This window comes from Hyperolius riggenbachi, chromosome 7 (assembly GCF_040937935.1).
Source record: "Hyperolius riggenbachi isolate aHypRig1 chromosome 7, aHypRig1.pri, whole genome shotgun sequence".
Classification (NCBI taxonomy): Eukaryota; Metazoa; Chordata; class Amphibia; order Anura; family Hyperoliidae; genus Hyperolius; species Hyperolius riggenbachi.
In genome coordinates, this window is record NC_090652.1 from 321484236 (window position 1) to 321504689 (window position 20454).

A 20454-nucleotide genomic window follows, 5' to 3' on the forward strand; every position below is an offset into this window, starting at 1 on the left:
GCGCTGGCCACACAGGCCCTCAGCATGATGGAACCACCACCATATTTTTCTGTAGGTAGCAGGTGTTTCTCTTGGAATGCCGTGTTTTCCCTCCATGCATAATGCTCCTTGCTATGTTCAAATAACCTAATTTTACTTTCATCAGTCCACAGCACCTTTTTCCGAAATGAAGCCGGCTTGTCCAAATGTGCTTTAGCATACCTCAAGCGGCTCGGTTTGCACTGTGGGCTGAGAAAAGGCTTCCTCTACACAAGGAGATGTATGCGAGACAGATGCAAAGTGTGCAGAATGGTGTAAATGATGCACAGTGACTCCATCTACAGCAAGATGATGTAGGTCCTTGGTGCTGGTCTGTGGGTTGACTGACTGTTCTCACCATTTGTCACTTCTGTTTATCCAAGATTTTTCTTGGTCTGCCACTTTGAGCCTCAACTTGAACTGATCCTGTGGTCTTCCATTTCCTCAATATGTTGCCAACTGTGGAAACAGACAGCTGAAATCTCTGAAACAGCGTTCTGTAGCCTTCCCCCACAACCGTGATGGTGAATAATCTTTGTCTTCAAGTTGAGAGAGTTGTTTTGAGACCCTGATGTTGCTACTTTTCAGAGAAAATTAGAAGAGGGAAACTTACACTTGACCCCCTTAAATACCCTCTCATAATTGGATTCACCTGTGTATGTAGGTCAGGGGTCACTGAGTTTACCAAGCCAATTTGAGTTCCAATAATTAGTTCTAAAGGTTTTGGAATCAATACAATTACAACAGTGCCCACATTTATGCACATGCTTAATTTTATTTAAACAATTATTGCGCACTTTCTATAAATCCAATAAACTTCATTTCACTTCTCAAATATCACTGTGTGGTGGTTATGATAAAAAATGTCAGTTAAATATATCATACAGGAGAGTGATTTATACAGGATGATCATGACTTAACAAGGTTGCCCAAACTCTAGCATCCCACTGTAGTTCTGCATTTACTGTTAATGTATATGCACAGCTCCTATTTTGGGTATAAGGTGCGTTTCTAGGCATCTGAGGCAGCTTGCTGATGTGCTGATCTACCTTCTATTGTAAAATGATCGCATTAGTAGTAATTTTTCATCCTATTTATGACCCCGATTTCTGATCTTTTCCTTTCAATTGCTATTATTGTATTGGACATTCTATCATCTGAGAAAATGTCACTGTTAATGGACACCATTAGTCTAACAATCTGATGCAGAAAACTTCCCAGAGCGAACACAATAATCCCTAGATTTCTTTATGGTTATCTCATGGTAACTTGCACAACTTGCTGTACTGATGACTGGAGGTGCCCACTATCTGTCATTTTAGAAAACGATCAACATTCCGATTTGATAACCACGATCGAAAGGAAACCATCAAAAATCATCCCTCAGTGGCATCAACTGGATTAAAAGTATACAGCTCAGGAGAGCAGAGAGACAATTCAGCAGCCGCTCATACAGATTATACAGCTCAGGAGAGCAGAGAGACCATTCAGCAGCCGGTCATACACAGATTATACAGCTCAGGAGAGGAGAGAATTCAGCAGCCGCTCATACAGATTATACAGCTGAGGAAAGCAGAGAATTCAGCAGCCGGCCATACACAGATTATACAGCTCAGGAGATCAGAGACAATTCAGCAGCTGGTCATACACAGATTATACAGCTCAGCAGATCAGAGACAATTCAGCAGCCGCTCATACACAGATTATACAGCTCAGGAGAGCAGAGACAATTCAGCAGCCACTCATACACAGATTATACAGCTCAGGAGATCAGAGACAATTCAGCAGCCGCTCATACACAGATTATACAGCTCAGGAGAGCAGAGACAATTCAGCAGCCGGTCATACACAGATTATACAGCTCAGGAGAGCAGAGACAATTCAGCAGCCGGTCATACACAGATTATACAGCTCAGGAGAGCAGAGACAACTAAGCAGCCTGTCATACACAGATTATACAGCTCAGGAGAACAGAGACATTTCAGCAGCCGGTCATACACAGATTATACAGCTCAGGAGAACAGAGAATTCAGCAGCCGCTCAAACAGATTATACAGCTCAGGAGAGCAGAGACAATTCAGCAGCCGGTCATACACAGATTATACAGCTCAGGAGAGGAGAGACACAATTCAGCAGCCTGTCATACACAGATTATACAGCTCAGGAGAGCAGAGACACAATTCAGCAGCCGCTCATACACAGATTATACAGCTCAGGAGAGCAGAGACAATTCAGCAGCCGGTCATACACAGATTATACAGCTCAGGAGAGCAGAGACAATTAAGCAGCCTGTCATACACAGATTATACAGCTCAGGAGAACAGAGACAATTCAGCAGCCGGTCATACAGATTATACAGCTCAGAAGAGCAGAGACAATTCAGCAGCAGCTCATACACAGATTATAAAGCTCAGGAGAGCAGAGACAATTCAGCAGCCGCTCATACACAGATTATACAGCTCAGGAGAGGAGACAATTCAGCAGCAGCTCATACACAGATTATACAGCTCAGGAGAGCAGAGACAATTCAGCAGCCTGTCATACACAGATTATACAGCTCAGGAGAACAGAGACAATTCAGCAGCCGGTCATACAGATTATACAGCTCAGAAGAGCAGAGACAATTCAGCAGCCGGTCATACACAGATTATACAGCTCAGGAGAACAGAGACAATTCAGCAGCAGCTCATACACAGATTATACAGCTCAGGAGAGCAGAGACAATTCAGCAGCCGGTCATAAACAGATTATACAGCTCAGGAGAGCAGAGACAATTCAGCAGCCGGTCATAAACAGATTATACAGCTCAGGAGAGCAGAGACAATTCAGCAGCCGGTCATACACAGATTATACAGCTCAGGAGAGCAGACAATTCAGTAGCCGGTCATACACAGATTATACAGCTCAGGAGAGGAGAGAATTCAGCAGCCGGTCATACACAGATTATACAGCTCAGGAGAGCAGAGACAATTCAGCAGCAGCTCATACACAGATTATACAGCTCAGGAGAGCAGAGACAATTCAGCAGCCGGTCATACACAGATTATACAGCTCAGGAGAGGAGAGAATTCAGCAGCCGGTCATACAGATTATACAGCTCAGGAGAGCAGAGACAATTCAGCACCCGGTCAATTGCTTTGGTCCATTAGGGGAAACACCTTTTCAGTGGTAAAGTAGTTGAGGTTAGAGCAGGGCATCAGGAGCAACTGTACTTTGTGGGAAGGTTGGACATGAGTTTTATGGCCCAGGACCATCTGACTGCTACTGGCCATGTTAGTGTCTCGACAGGGAAGTGCTTGTACATGTTCTACTGGGCATGCTTTAACTAAAAGTAGACATGCAACCTCTCCCTTAACGCACCAGAGCTTGAGCAATAGTTTGGGGCCCAATGCTGTACAGACACTTCTCATCAGCAGAACACTGTTAGCGTAGACTAGAGGAGGAAGTACAATGACAGTTGGCAGGGGGGAGTAGGGCAACAATGCCCTCAGCGTGCAATTTGCCAATCTGATCTCTTGCTGACTCATAGGAGGGGGATCGGTGCCTGCTGTACACATGTTCATTCTCAGTAGAGGCAGCTCCCATCTAACGTGTACAAGGCATTTCTATGGAATTGTACTATTTGCTTATCTGGTTTAATGATGTATCATGAAGCTTGCCTTGTATGCCTATAGTAATTGTATTTGTGTTTGTTTTTTCAGTTATGTGGGGAAAGCCAAGGAGGAGGCTAAAAACAACAACATATTGACAGCTATGCGATATTTGCAAAGCGCTAACTCCATTAGACCTACGGAGAATCTCAAAGCTCGAATTTCAGACCTGAAAGCATTAAAGCTGTCAAACCTCCCCAACAATGGTCTGCTGCTCCCTGAAACGCTGTTTAAAAAAATTGTACGACTACCAAAAGGAAGGAGTGGAATTTTTATACAGTTTGTACCGAGATGGAAAAAAAGGAGGAATTCTGGCCGATGATATGGGGCTTGGCAAAACCATCCAAGTAATTGCTTTTCTCTCTGGTATGATTGCTTCAAAACAAATCAAAACAGTGCTTTTGATTATGCCAACAATGCTAGTTAGCAATTGGGAGAAGGAGATTGAAAAGTGGACTCCAGACACGCAGTACAAAATTTTCCATGGGAATGAGAGAAGACTGACTAAAGACCTAGAGGAATCTTAAAGCTCGAATTTCAGACCTTAACCTTCTTGGCGGTAACCCCGAACGTAGTTCGGGGTAAGCCGCCGGAGGGTGCCGCTCAGGCCCTGCTGGGCCGATTTGTTTAATTTTTTTTTTTGCTGGACGCAGCTAGCACTTTGCTAGCTGCGCCAGCACCCCGATCGCCGCTGCCGCGCGCCCGATCGCCGCTATACGGTGCGGCGCGCGGCCCCCCCCCCCCCCCCCCCCCGTGCGCTGCCTGGCCAATCAGTGCCAGGCAGCGCCGAGGGGTGGCCCGGGACTCCCAATGACGACCTGACGTCAGTGACGTCATCCCGCCCGTCGCCATGGCGACGGGGGAAGCCCTCCAGGAAATCCCGTTCTTTGAACGGGATTTCCTGATCGGAGATCGCCGAAGGCTATCATGTAGCGAGCCCTGGGCTTAAAAACTGCCGCGCTGCCTCCTGGCGTATTTTTTTATACCGCCAGGAGGGTTAAAGCATTAAAGCTATCAAACCTCCCCAACAATGGTCTGCTGCTCCCTGAAACGTTGTTTAAAAGATTGTACGACTACCAAAAGGAAGGGGTGGCATTTTTATACATACACAATACGCCCTACTGAGCCAATAAGGGGCTAAAAATGGCAACATCTCGCAAGCTTAAAATATTTGCAAAGCGCGTACACAATACGCCCTACTGAGCCAAAGGAGGGGCTAAGATTGCAAATATTTGATAGCTTGCGAGATGTTGCCAATTTTAGCCCCTTATTGGCTCAGTAGGGCGTATTGCGAGATGTTGCCAAAGAGCGTACAAAATACGCCCTACTGAGCATCTCAAAGGTCAAATTTTAAACCTTAAAAAAGCCTTACAGCACCCCACAACATCTCTTTGGAGAGCCAATCTATTTTTTTCCTGTGCGTCCCACTGACACTTGTGTTGCATAGACAGACTTGATAATTCATACTGTGTGTGTGCGCCACTGCTACACTACCTGTGTGTGTCAGGCAGCTGCACATTTTTATACCCAGTACTGCATATACCTACCTGTTCACAGTGTACCCACTTACGTGAGCGCACACAGTGTACCCACTTACGTGAGCGCACGCAGTGTCACGGTGCCTGTCCGCTACCTGTCTGTGTGACAGGTGCACATTGTAATACCCATCACTGCATATACCTACCTGTTGTGTTCAGTGCATCCACCTACGTGAGTGCATGCAGTGCGATCTACCACTCCGTGCATACCTCTTAACTGCACATTGTATTAGTCAAGTCAGTGCATACCTTTCACTTCATTCTCCCCCCAATATAGACAACGGACAAAACAGGCAGAGGTAGAGGCAGACCCAGAGGAAGGCCACCCGGCAGGTCTGTGCGAGGTGGGAGAGTTGTTTTGAGGCCCCAAAGTTGCTACTTTTCAGAGAAAATTAAAAGAAGAGGGAAACTTACAATTGACCCCCTTAAATACTCTCTCATAATTGGATTCACCTGTGTATGTAGGTCAGGGGTCACTGAGTTTACCAAGCCAATTTGAGTTGATTAGAGATATATAGATATATATAGGAGACAGTGATTTATACAGGATGATCATGACTATTAACAAGGTTGCCCAAACTTTAGCATCCCACTGTAGTTCTTCATTTACTGTTAATGTATATGCACAGCTCCTATTTTGGGTATAAGGTGCGTTTCTAGGCATCTGAGGCAGCTTGCTGATGTGCTGATCTACCTTCTATTGTAAAATGATCGCATTAGTAGCTATTTTTCATCCTATTTATGACCCCGATTTCTGATCTTTTCCTTTCAATTGCTATTATTGTATTGGACATTCTATCATCTGAGAAAATGTCACTGTTAATGGACACCATTAGTCTAACAATCTGATGCAGAAAACTTCCCAGAGCGAACACAATAATCCCTAGATTTCTTTATGGTTATCTCATGGTAACTTGCACAACTTGCTGTACTGATGACTTGAGGTGCCCACTATCTGTCATTTTAGAAAACGATCAACATTCCGATTTGATAACCACGATCGAAAGGAAACCATCAAAAATCATCCCTCAGTGGCATCAACTGGATTAAAAGTATACAGCTCAGGAGAGCAGAGAGACAATTCAGCAGCCGCTCATACAGATTATACAGCTCAGGAGAACAGAGACAATTCAGCAGCCGCTCATACACAGATTATACAGCTCGGGAGAGCAGAGACAATTCAGCAGCCGGTCATACACAGATTATACAGCTCAGGAGAGCAGAGACAATTAAGCAGCCTGTCATACACAGATTATACAGCTCAGGAGAACAGACACAATTCAGCAGCCGCTCATACACAGATTATACAGCTCGGGAGAGCAGAGACAATTCAGCAGCCGGTCATACACAGATTATACAGCTCAGGAGAGCAGACAATTCAGTAGCCGGTCATACACAGATTATACAGCTCAGGAGAGGAGAGAATTCAGCAGCCGGTCATACACAGATTATACAGCTCAGGAGAACAGACAATTCAGCAGCCGCTCATACAGATTATACAGATCAGGAGAACAGAGACAATTCAGCAGCCGGTCATACACAGATTATACAGCTCAGGAGAACAGACACAATTCAGTAGCCGGTCATACACAGATTATACAGCTCAGGAGAACAGACACAATTCAGTAGCCGGTCATACACAGATTATACAGCTCAGGAGAGGAGAGAATTCAGCAGCCGGTCATACAGATTATACAGCTCAGGAGAGCAGAGACAATTAAGCAGCTTGTCATACACAGATTATACAGCTCAGGAGAACAGAGACAATTCAGCAGCAGCTCATACACAGATTATACAGCTCAGGAGACCAGACACAATTCAGCAGCAGCTCAAACACAGATTATACAGCTCAGGAGACCAGACACAATTCAGCAGCCGGTCATACACAGATTATACAGCTCAGGAGAGCAGAGACAATTCAGCAGCCGCTCATACACAGATTATACAGCTCAGGAGAACAGACACAATTCAGCAGCCGCTCATACAGATTATACAGCTCAGGAGAACAGACACAATTCAGCAGCCGCTCATACACAGATTATACAGCTCAGGAGAGCAGAGACAATTCAGCAGCCGGTCATACACAGATTATACAGCTCAGGAGAGCAGACAATTCAGTAGCCGGTCATACACAGATTATACAGCTCAGGAGAGGAGAGAATTCAGCAGCCGCTCATACACAGATTATACAGCTCAGGAGAACAGAGACAATTAAGCAGCCGGTCATACACAGTATATACAGCTCAGGAGAACAGAGAATTCAGCAGCCGCTCATACACAGATTATACAGCTCAGGAGAGCAGAGACAATTAAGCAGCCGGTCAATTGCTTTGGTCCATTAGGGGAAACACCTTTTCAGTGGTAAAGTAGTTGAGGTTAGAGCAGGGCATCAGGAGCAACTGTACTTTGTGGGAAGGTTGGACATGAGTTTTATGGCCCAGGACCATCTGACTGCTACTGGCCATGTTAGTGTCTCGACAGGGAAGTGCTTGTACATGTTCTACTGGGCATGCTTTAACTAAAAGTAGACATGCAACCTCTCCCTTAACGCACCAGAGCTTGAGCAATAGTTTGGGGCCCAATGCTGTACAGACACTTCTCTAGTCTACGCTAACAGTGTTCTGCTGATGAGGAGGAGGTACAATGACAGTTGGCAGGGGGAGTAGGGCAACAATGCCCTCAGCGTGCAATTTGCCAATCTGATCTCTTGCTGGCTCATAGGAGGGGATCGGTGCCTGCTGTACACATGTTCATTCTCAGTAGAGGCAGCTCCCATCTAACGTGTACAAGGCATTTCTATGGAATTGTACTATTTGCTAATCTGGTTTAATGATGTATCATGAAGCTTGCCTTGTATGCCTATAGTAATTGTATTTGTGTTTGTTTGTTTTTTCAGTTATGTGGGGAAAGCCAAGGAGGAGGCTAAAAATAACATATTGACAGCTATGCGATATTTGCAAAGCGCTAACTCCATTAGACCTACGGAGAAGCTCAGAGCTCGAATTTCAGACCTGAAAGCATTAAAGCTGTCAAACCTCCCCAACAATGGTCTGCTGCTCCCTGAAACGCTGTTTAAAAAAAAATTGTACGACTACTAAAAGGAAGGAGTGGAATTTTTATACAGTTTGTACCGAGATGGAAAAAAAGGAGGAATTCTGGCCGATGATATGGGGCTTGGCAAAACCATCCAAGTAATTGCTTTTCTCTCTGGTATGATTGCTTCAAAACAAATCAAAACAGTGTTTTTGATTGTGCCAACAATGCTAGTTAGCAATTGGGAGAAGGAGATTGAAAAGTGGACTCCAGACACGCAGTACAAAATTTTCCATGGGAATGAGAGAAGACTGACTAAAGACCTAGAGGAATCTCAAAGCTCGAATTTCAGACCTTAAAGCATTAAAGCTATCAAACCTCCCCAACAATGGTCTGCTGCTCCCTGAAACATTGTTTAAAAGATTGTACGACTACCAAAAGGAAGGGGTGGCATTTTTATACATACACAATACGCCTTACTGGGCCAAAGAAGGGGCAAAGAGTGGCAACATCTCGCAAGCTGTCAAATATTTGCAAAGCGCGTACACAATACGCCCTACTGAGCCAAAGGAGGGGCTAAGAATGGCAACATCTCGCAAACTATCAAATATTTGCAAAGAGCGTACACAATACGCCCTACTGAGCATCTCAAAGGTCAAATTTTAAACCTTAAAAAAGCCTTACAGCACCCCACAACATCTCTTTGGAGAGCCAATCTATTTTTTTCCTGTGCGTCCCACTGACACTTGTGTTGCATAGACAGACTTGATAATTCATACTGTGTGTGCGCGCCACTGCCGCACTACCTGTGTGTGTCAGGCAGCTGCACATTTTAATACCCAGTACTGCATATACCTACCTGTTCACAGTGTACCCACTTACGTGAGCGCACACAGTGTCACAGTGCCTGTCCGCTACCTGTGTGTGACAGGTGCACATTGTAATACCCATCACTGCATATACCTACTTGTTGTGTTCAGTGCATCCACCTACGTGAGTGCATGCAGTGCAATCTACCACTCCGTGCATACCTGTTAACTGCACATTGTATTAGTCAAGTCAGTGCATACCTTTCACTTCATTCTCCCCCCAATATAGACAACGGACAAAACAGGCAGAGGTAGAGGCAGACCCAGAGGAAGGCCACCCGGCAGGTCTGTGCGAGGTGGGAGAGTTGAGAGAGTTGTTTTGAGGCCCCAAAGTTGCTACTTTTCAGAGAAAATTAGAAAAAGAGGGAAACTTACAATTGACCCCCTTAAATACTCTCTCATAATTGGATTCACCTGTGTATGTAGGTCAGGGGTCACTGAGTTTACCAAGCCAATTTGAGTTGATTAGAGATTAGAGATATATAGATATATATAGGAGACAGTGATTTATACAGGATGATCATGACTATTAACAAGGTTGCCCAAACTTTAGCATCCCACTGTAGTTCTTCATTTACTGTTAATGTATATGCACAGCTCCTATTTTGGGTATAAGGTACGTTTCTAGGCATCTGAGGCAGCTTGGTGATGTGCTGATCTACCTTCTATTGTAAAATGATCGCATTAGTAGTAATTTTTCATCCTATTTATGACCCCGATTTCTGATCTTTTCCTTTCAATTGCTATTATTGTATTGGACATTCTATCATCTGAGAAAATGTCACTGTTAATGGACACCATTAGTCTAACAATCTGATGCAGAAAACTTCCCAGAGTGAACACAATAATCCCTAGATTTCTTTATGGTTATCTCATGGTAACTTGCACAACTTGCTGTACTGATGACTTGAGGTGCCCACTATCTGTCATTTTAGCAAACGATCAACATTCCGATTTGATAACCACGATTGAAAGGAAACCATCAAAAATCATCCCTCAGTGGCATCAACTGGATTTAAAGTATACAGCTCAGGAGAACAGACACAATTCAGCAGCAGCTCATACAGATTATACAGCTCAGGAGAGCAGAGACAATTCAGCAGCCGCTCATACACAGATTATACAGCTCAGGAGAACAGAGAATTCAGCAGCCGCTCATACACAGATTATACAGCTCAGGAGAACAGAGACAATTCAGCAGCCGCTCATACACAGATTATACAGCTCAGGAGAACAGAGACAATTCAGCAGCAGCTCATACAGATTATACAGCTCAGGAGAATAGAGACAATTCAGCAGCCGGTCATACACAGATTATACAGCTCAGGAGAACAGAGACAATTCAGCAGCAGCTCATACAGATTATACAGCTCAGGAGAATAGAGACAATTCAGCAGCCGCTCATACACAGATTATACAGCTCAGGAGAACAGACACAATTCAGCAGCTGGTCATACACAGATTATACAGCTCAGGAGATCAGAGAGACAATTCAGCAGCAGCTCATACAGATTATACAGCTCAGGAGAATAGAGACAATTCAGCAGCCAGTCATACACAGATTATACAGCTCAGGAGATCAGAGAGACAATTCAGCAGCAGCTCATACAGATTATACAGCTCAGGAGAATAGAGACAATTCAGCAGCCGCTCATACACAGATTATACAGCTCAGGAGAACAGACACAATTCAGCAGCCGGTCATACACAGATTATACAGCTCAGGAGATCAGAGAGGCAATTCAGCAGCAGCTCATACAGATTATACAGCTCAGGAGAACAGAGAATACAGCAGCCGCTCATACACAAGTTATACAGCTCAGGAGAGCAGACACAATTCAGCAGCCGGTCATTCACAGATTATACAGCTCAGGAGAACAGACACAATTCAGCAGCTGCTCATACACAGATTATACAGCTCAGGAGAGGAGACAATTCAGCAGCCGGTCATACACAGATTATACAGCTCAGGAGAGCAGAGAATTCAGCAGCCGCTCATACAGATTATACAGCTCAGGAGAACAGACAATTCAGCAGCCGCTCATACACAGATTATACAGCTCAGGAGAACAGACACAATTCAGTAGCCGGTCATACACAGATTATACAGCTCAGGAGAGCAGAGACAATTCAGCAGCCGGTCATACACAGATTATACAGCTCAGGAGAGCAGAGACACAATTCAGCAGCTGCTCATACATACACAGATTATACAGCTCAGGAGAGCAGACAATTCAGCAGCCGCTCATACACAGATTATACAGCTCAGGAGAGGAGACAATTCAGCAGCCGGTCATACACAGATTATACAGCTCAGGAGAGGAGACAATTCAGCAGCTGCTCATACACAGATTATACAGCTCAGGAGAGGAGACAATTCAGCAGCCGGTCATACACAGATTATACAGCTCAGGAGAGCAGAGAATTCAGCAGCCGCTCATACAGATTATACAGCTCAGGAGAACAGACAATTCAGCAGCCGCTCATACACAGATTATACAGCTCAGGAGAACAGACACAATTCAGCAGCCGGTCATACACAGATTATACAGCTCAGGAGAGCAGAGAATTCAGCAGCCGGTCATACAGATTATACAGCTCAGGAGAGCAGAGACAATTCAGCAGCCGGTCATACACAGATTATACAGCTCAGGAGAGCAGAGAATTCAGCAGCCGGTCATACAGATTATACAGCTCAGAAGAGCAGAGACAATTCAGCAGCAGCTCATACACAGATTATACAGCTCAGGAGAGCAGAGACAATTAAGCAGCCGGTCATACACAGATTATACAGCTCAGGAGAGCAGAGACAATTAAGCAGCCGGTCAATTGCTTTGGTCCATTAGGGGAAACACCTTTTCAGTGGTAAAGTAGTTGAGGTTAGAGCAGGGCATCAGGAGCAACTGTACTTTGTGGGAAGGTTGGACATGAGTTTTATGGCCCAGGATCATCTGACTGCTACTGGCCATGTTAGTGTCTCGACAGGGAAGTGCTTGTACATGTTCTACTGGGCATGCTTTAACTAAAAGTAGACATGCAACCTCTCCCTTAACGCACCAGAGCTTGAGCAATAGTTTGGGGCCCAATGCTGTACAGACACTTCTCTAGTCTACGCTAACAGTGTTCTGCTGATGAGGAGGAGGTACAATGACAGTTGGCAGGGGGAGTAGGGCAACAATGCCCTCAGCGTGCAATTTGCCAATCTGATCTCTTGCTGACTCATAGGAGGGGATCGGTGCCTGCTGTACACATGTTCATTCTCAGTAGAGGCAGCTCCCATCTAACGTGTACAAGGCATTTCTATGGAATTGTACTATTTGCTAATCTGGTTTAATGATGTATCATGAAGCTTGCCTTGTATGCCTATGGTAATTGTATTTGTGTTTGTTTTTTCAGTTATGTGGGGAAAGCCAAGGAGGAGGCTAAAAATATCATATTGACAGTTATGCGATATTTGCAAAGCGCTAACTCCATTAGACCTACGGAGAAGCTCAGAGCTTGAATTTCAGACCTGAAAGCATTAAAGCTGTCAAACCTCCCCAACAGGGGTCTGCTGCTCCCTGAAACGCTGTTTAAAAAAAATTGTACGACTACCAAAAGGAAGGAGTAGAATTGTTATACAGTTTGTACCGAGATGGAAAAAAAGGAGGAATTCTGGCCGATGATATGGGGCTTGGCAAAACCATCCAAGTAATTGCTTTTTTTCTCTGGTATGATTGCTTCAAAACAAATCAAAACAGTGCTTTTGATTGTGCCAACAATGCTAGTTAGAAATTGGGAGAAGGAGATTGAAAAGTGGACTCCAGACACGCAGTACAAAATTTTCCATGGGAATGAGAGAAGACTGACTAAAGACCTAGAGGAATCTCAAAGCTTGAATTTCAGACCTTAAAGGGAAGGTTCAGGGACTAGCTAAAAAAAAAATAATCCATTTCCACTTACCTGGGGCTTCCTCCAGCCCGTAGCAGGCAGGAGGTGCCCTCGGCGCCGCTCCGCAGGCTCCCGGTGGCCGACCCGACCTGGCCAGGCCGGCGGCCAGGTCGGGCCTCTTCTGCGCTCCATGGTGCATTCCACGCCGGCGCGCTGTCGTCATCGGACGTCCTCCGGGCTGTACTGCGCAGGCTCAGTAGTTCTGAGCCTGCGCAGTACAACCCGGAGGACGTCCGATGACGTCAGCGCGCCGGCGTGGAACGCACCATGGAGCGCAGAAGAGGCCCGACCTGGCCAGGTCGGGTCGGCCACCGGGAGCCTGCGGAGCAGTGCTGAGGGCACCTCCTGCCTGCCACGGGCTGGAGGAAGCCCCAGGTAAGTGGAAATGGATTTTTATTTTTTTTAGCTAGTCCCTGAACCTTCCCTTTAAAGCATTAAAGCTATCAAACCTCCCCAACAATGGTCTGCTGCTCCCTGAAACGTTGTTTAAAAGATTGTACGACTACCAAAAGGAAGGGGTGGCATTTTTATACATACACAATACGCCCTACTGGGCCAAAGAAGGGGCAAAGAGTGGCAACATCTCGCAAGCTGTCAAATATTTGCAAAGCGCGTACACAATACGCCCTACTGAGCCAATAAGGGGCTAAAAATGGCAACATCTCGCAAGCTATCAAATATTTGCAAAGCGCGTACACAATACGCCCTAATGAGCATCGCAAAGGTCAAATTTTAAACCTTACAGCACCCCAAAACACCCCAAAACATCTCTTTGGAGAGCCAATCTATTTTTTTCCTGTGCGTCCCACTGACACTTGTGTTGCATAGACAGACTTGATAATTCATACTGTGTGTGTGCGCCACTGCCACACTACCTGTGTGTCAGGCAGCTGCACATTTTAATACCCAGTACTGCATATACCTACCTGTTCACAGTGTACCCACTTACGTGAGCGCACGCAGTGTCACGGTGCCTGTCCGCTACCTGTCTGTGTGACAGGTGCACATTGTAATACCCATCACTGCATATACCTACCTGTTGTGTTCAGTGCATCCACCTACGTGAGTGCATGCAGTGCGATCTACCACTCCGTGCATACCTGTTAACTGCACATTGTATTAGTCAAGTCAGTGCATACCTTTCACTTCATTCTCCCCCCAATATAGACAACGGACAAAACAGGCAGAGGTAGAGGCAGACCCAGAGGAAGGCCACCCGGCAGGTCTGTGCGAGGTGGGAGAGTTGAGAGTTGTTTTGAGGCCCCAAAGTTGCTACTTTTCAGAGAAAATTGGAAGAAGAGGGAAACTTACAATTGACCCCCTTAAATACTCTCTCATAATTGGATTCACCTGTGTATGTAGGTCAGGGGTCACGGAGTTTACCAAGCCAATTTGAGTTGATTAGAGATTAGAGATATATAGATATATATAGGAGACAGTGATTTATACAGGATGATCATGACTATTAACAAGGTTGCCCAAACTTTAGCATCCCACTGTAGTTCTTCATTTACTGTTAATGTATATGCACAGCTCCTATTTTGGGTATAAGGTACGTTTCTAGGCATCTGAGGCAGCTTGCTGATGTGCTGATCTACCTTCTATTGTAAAATGATCGCATTAGTAGCTATTTTTCATCCTATTTATGACCCCGATTTCTGATCTTTTCCTTTCAATTGCTATTATTGTATTGGACATTCTATCATCTGAGAAAATGTCACTGTTAATGGACACCATTAGTCTAACAATCTGATGCAGAAAACTTCCCAGAGTGAACACAATAATCCCTAGATTTCTTTATGGTTATCTCATGGTAACTTGCACAATTTGCTGTACTGATGACTTGAGGTGCCCACTATCTGTCATTTTAGAAAACGATCAACATTCCGATTTGATAACCACGATCGAAAGGAAACCATCAAAAATCATCGCTCAGTGGCATCAACTGGATTAAAAGTATACAGCTCAGGAGAGCAGAGCGACAATTCAGCAGCCGCTCATACAGATTATACAGCTCAGGAGAACAGAGACAATTCAGCAGCCGCTCATACACAGATTATACAGCTCAGGAGAACAGAGACAATTCAGCAGCCGGTCATACACAGATTATACAGCTCAGGAGAACAGACACAATTCAGCAGCCGCTCATACACAGATTATACAGCTCAGGAGAGCAGAGACAATTAAGCAGCCGGTCATACACAGATTATACAGCTCAGGAGAGCAGACAATTCAGCAGTCGGTCAATTGCTTTGGTCCATTAGGGGAACACCTTTTCAGTGGTAAAGTAGTTGAGGTTAGAGCAGGGCATCAGGAGCAACTGTACTTTGTGGGAAGGTTGGACATAAGAGTTTTATGGCCCAGGACCATCTGACTGCTACTGGCCATGTTAGTGTCTCGACAGGGAAGTGCTTGTACATGTTCTACTGGGCATGCTTTAACTAAAAGTAGACATGCAACCTCTCCCTTAACGCACCAGAGCTTGAGCAATAGTTTGGGGCCCAATGCTGTACAGACACTTCTCTAGTCTACGCTAACAGTGTTCTGCTGATGAGGAGGAGGTACAATGACAGTTGGCAGGGGGAGTAGGGCAACAATGCCCTCAGCGTGCAATTTGCCAATCTGATCTCTTGCTGACTCATAGGAGGGGGATCGGTGCCTGCTGTACACATGTTCATTCTCAGTAGAGGCAGCTCCCATCTAACGTGTACAAGGCATTTCTATGGAATTGTACTATTTGCTAATCTGGTTTAATGATGTATCATGAAGCTTGCCTTGTATGCCTATAGTAATTGTATTTGTGTTTGTTTGTTTTTTCAGTTATGTGGGGAAAGCCAAGGATGAGGCTAAAAATGGCAACATATTGACAGCTATGCGATATTTGCAAAGCGCTAACTCCATTAGACCTACGGAGAAGCTCAGAGCTCGAATTTCAGACCTGAAAGCATTAAAGCTGTCAAACCTCCCCAACAATGGTCTGCTGCTCCCTGAAACGCTGTTTAAAAAAATTGTACGACTGCCAAAAGGAAGGGGTGGCATTTTTATACAGTTTGTACCGAGATGGAAAAAAAAGGAGGAATTCTGGCCGATGATATGGGGCTTGGCAAAACCATCCAAGTAATTGCTTTTCTCTCTGGTATGATTGCTTCAAAACAAATCAAAACAGTGCTTTTGATTGTGCCAACAATGCTAGTTAGAAATTGGGAGAAGGAGATTGAAAAGTGGACTCCAGACACGCAGTACAAAATTTTCCATGGGAATGAGAGAAGACTGACTAAAGACCTAGAGGAATCTCAAAGCTCGAATTTCACACCTTAAAGCATTAAAGCTATCAAACCTCCCCAACAATGGTCTGCTGCTCCCTGAAACGTTGTTTAAAAGATTTTACGACTACCAAAAGGAAGGGGTGGCATTTTTATACATACACAATACGCCCTACTGGGCCAAAGAAGGGGCAAAGAGTGGCAACATCTCGCAAGCTGTCAAATATTTGCAAAGCGCGTACACAATACGCCCTACTGAGCCAAAGGAGGGGCTAAGAATGGCAACATCTTGCAAGCTATCAAATATTTGCGGTCATACACAATCTCAAAGCTCGAATTTCAGACCTTAAAGCATTAAAGCTATCAAACCTCCCCAACAATGGTCTGCTGCTCCCTGAAACGTTGTTTAAAAGATTGTACGACTACCAAAAGGAAGGGGTGGCATTTTTATACAGTTTGTACCGAGATGGAAAAAAAGGAGGAATTCTGGCCGATGATATGGGGCTTGGCAAAACCATCCAAGTAATTGCTTTTTTTCTCTGGTATGATTGCTTCAAAACAAATCAAAACAGTGCTTTTGATTGTGCCAACAATGCTAGTTAGCAATTGGGAGAAGGAGATTGAAAAGTGGACTCCAGACACGCAGTACAAAATTTTCCATGGGAATGAGAGAAGACTGACTAAAGACCTAGAGGAATCTCAAAGCTTGAATTTCAGACCTTAAAGGGAAGGTTCAGGGACTAGCTAAAAAAAAAAATAATCCATTTCCACTTACCTGGGGCTTCCTCCAGCCCGTAGCAAGCAGGAGGTGCCCTCGGCGCCGCTCCGCAGGCTCCCGGTGGCCGACCCGACCTGGCCAGGCCGGCGGCCAGGTCGGGCCTCTTCTGCGCTCCATGGTGCATTCCACGCCGGCGCGCTGTCATCGGACGTCCTCCGGGCTGTACTGCGCAGGCTCAGTAGTTCTGAGCCTGCGCAGTACAACCTGGAGGACGTCCGATGACGTCAGCGCGCCGGCGTGGAACGCACCATGGGGCGCAGAAGCTTGCCTTGTATGCCTATAGTAATTGTATTTGTGTTTGTTTTTTCAGTTATGTGGGGAAAGCCAAGGAGGAGGCTAAAAATCATATTGACAGCTATGCGATATTTGCAAAGCGCTAACTCCATTAGACCTACGGAGAGGCTCAAAGCTCGAATTTCAGACCTGAAAGCATTAAAGCTGTCAAACCTCCCCAACAATGGTCTGCTGCTCCCTGAAACGCTGTTTAAAAAATTGTACGACTACCAAAAGGAAGGAGTGGAATTTTTATACAGTTTGTACCGAGATGGAAAAAAAAGGAGGAATTCTGGCCGATGATATGGGGCTTGGCAAAACCATCCAAGTAATTGCTTTTTTTCTCTGGTATGATTGCTTCAAAACAAATCAAAACAGTGTTTTTGATTGTGCCAACAATGCTAGTTAGCAATTGGGAGAAGGAGATTGAAAAGTGGACTCCAGACACGCAGTACAAAATTTTCCATGGGAATGAGAGAAGACTGACTAAAGACCTAGAGGAATCTCAAAGCTCGAATTTCAGACCTTAAAGCATTAAAGCTATCAAACCTCCCCAACAATGGTCTGCTGCTCCCTGAAACGTTGTTTAAAAGATTGTACGGGGGGCGTGGCTTGGCGCCTGATCGGAATGGACGCACGCTAGAGCAGCTCCAGACCCGGACTCCTAAAGCTCTATCCCCAGCAAGCTAACACCTGAAATGAGCAGACCCAGCCGCTCCAAACAACTCAGAGGGACACCCAGAGATACCAGAGCCCAGCTCGGACGGACTGTCCCGGAACTATTTAAAACCCACTCCTCGAGGAAAACATCTGAGGCCTCCAAGATGGCGCCGACTCGTGCAGCCTCACCGGCAGTGTCGCAGTCCGGATCTTCCGACCAGGACTACGGTAGGCCCGCAAAGCGGGGCAACAACATCTCCTATGCTGACCTCAAATCCTTTGCGGATGACATTAAATCTACCCTGAGAACGGCAATAGCCGAGGTGAGGGATGAAATGGCGGAAATAGCTGCACGCATCGCCACCATAGAGAAAGCAGATTTTAAGCGCGATGCCCAAATTAAAGCACTGGCGAAAGTTTCTTTTGGCCACAACAACAAGCTAATCGAACACGAACGCCACTTAGAAGATCTCGACAACAGGGGCAGGCGCTGTAATCTCCGCATAAGAGGAGTTCCGGAATCCGTAGGCCACGAAGCGCTAGCTGACTCGCTGTCCGCCATCTTTAACCAACTGCTGGACAAGCCCAAAGATAACAGCATAGACTTTGTACGAGCTCACAGAGCCCTTCGTCCCCAGGGCAATGAGGGGGACCCCCCGAGAGACATCTGCTGTCTACAATCCTTCAACTTAAAAGAGGCAATTCTGCTTGCCTCAAGAGATCAATCGGAGATTACTTTTAATGAGCACCAAATAGCCATTTTCCAAGACCTCTCCCCCATCACATTAGCTAACAGGAGAGCCCTTAAACCGCTGCTCCAACTTCTTACGGGAAAACAACTAAAATACAGATGGAAATTCCCATTCGCCCTGGCAGTAATGGATAAAGGCCGCATGTATGTACTTCGCTCTCCTGATGATCTCTCTGATTTCTGTGAGGCTTTGGGCATTGATACACCTGAGCTCCCACTCTGGTACGCGGATTATAAAACTCCACTATCAGACTCTGGCTCCATAAACCTAAAGACACCGTTCCCCACTTCATCTAAGGTGAATACCCCTTTAAGAAATAGCTCCAAGAAGTTTTCCACTCCCAGAAGCAAGAAATCTCACTTCAATGATCCTCTCTCGACCCCCCTGAGACCCCTGGGTGATGACGATGATTAACTTTTATCCAACAACCTACGTTATTTGCTTTTACCAGGGTGGCAGTTACTTACCCGATCTCAATGTATGGACTACATACATATGTCCCTAAATTTATTACGGTCCACAAAACCAAACAAGAGCTCGCCCTCTACACACCCTGGTCTCCAGATCAGATTTTGCTTGTGCTGTTACGTTTATTGTGAGCTTTGCTCTATCTGTTCCCCTCTGACTTGTGTTAATAACCTTCCTTTACAGGTAGACGGGTCACTAATCTTTAATTATTTTTTTTTCTGTTGTGCAACGAAAGGAACTATTTCCGGGTCTACCCCCATGCTCGTTTACAAATAAGACTTTTGACTTATTTACTGCATCCTTCCAACTGTCAGGCTCCAGGCCATCTCCCCAACACAGGATTTTTTCTTTCCTCTGACCTCATCACAAATTTATTAGTGCGATCCTTCTATCACTAGAAGGCTCTCCCACGTGTGATTACTGTTTCTTATTCTTGAGTTTACCATTGTTATTTTTATATTGTCATTCTTACCTCAGTATACAGTTGAGTGCTTGTCTTCGCCACCCCCCCTCTAATCCACCTGTCACTATCCTGATGATAGTGTCACTAGGCTGCTCCCTTCTCTGTGGCATCGGATTTCTGTGTGCTGTCATATTAGACATAATGGCCCCAAATACAAAACACACCACCCAAGCCTGGAAATTTGTCTCATCAAACACGAACGGCCTAAATATCCCAGAACAAAGATCAATGTTTTTAGACTTCCTACATAAAGAAAGAGCCCAATTTGGATTTTTTCAAGAGACCCACTTTAAATCTAACGCTGTCCCCAGGTTTAAAAACAAACAATATCCCACCCATTACTTTGCCACCTCCCCCAGTGACAAAACTAAAGGAGTCTCTATACTCATCCATAAAGACATTGATTTCAAGTGCAGCACCCAGAGATCCGACCCAGAGGGACGCTTCTTGATTCTTCAAGGTACAATAGATGATTTTGATGTGACACTAGCTAACGTGTATGCCCCTAACTCCAAACAGGTTCAATTTATGGCAAAAGTGATTGATGAAATATTACTTGTACAGAAAGGTGTCCTTATACTAGGTGGAGATATCAATGTACCCCTGTACCCCCTTTTGGACTCCTCCACAGGTACTTCCTCTATAACCTTCAAGGCATTGAAAAAAATTAAGTCCTCTCTTGACAGAATCTCCTTGATTGACACCTGGCGTCTCCTCCACCCGACTAACAAAGACTTCACTTTCTACTCTGGCCTCCAT

The 20454-nt window shown here is 45.2% G+C and overlaps 1 protein-coding gene across 5 annotated transcripts in view; it reads left to right on the forward strand.

The window, feature by feature from the left end:
- LOC137525263 (7-methylguanosine phosphate-specific 5'-nucleotidase A-like) overlaps positions 1-20454 on the forward strand; it is a 606367-nt gene that overhangs the window by 507788 nt on the left and 78125 nt on the right. For 3 of the 5 annotated variants that reach the window (XM_068246297.1, XM_068246296.1, XM_068246298.1), the window contains exon 6: positions 3720-4180. The exons of the other annotated variants lie outside the window; for them this stretch is intronic. In XM_068246297.1, the coding sequence (XP_068102398.1) occupies positions 3720-3990 (271 nt within the window). In that variant the 3' untranslated portion in view covers positions 3991-4180. Of the gene's footprint in view, positions 1-3719; positions 4181-20454 lie in introns of those variants that run through there. 5 annotated transcript variants of the gene reach the window in all.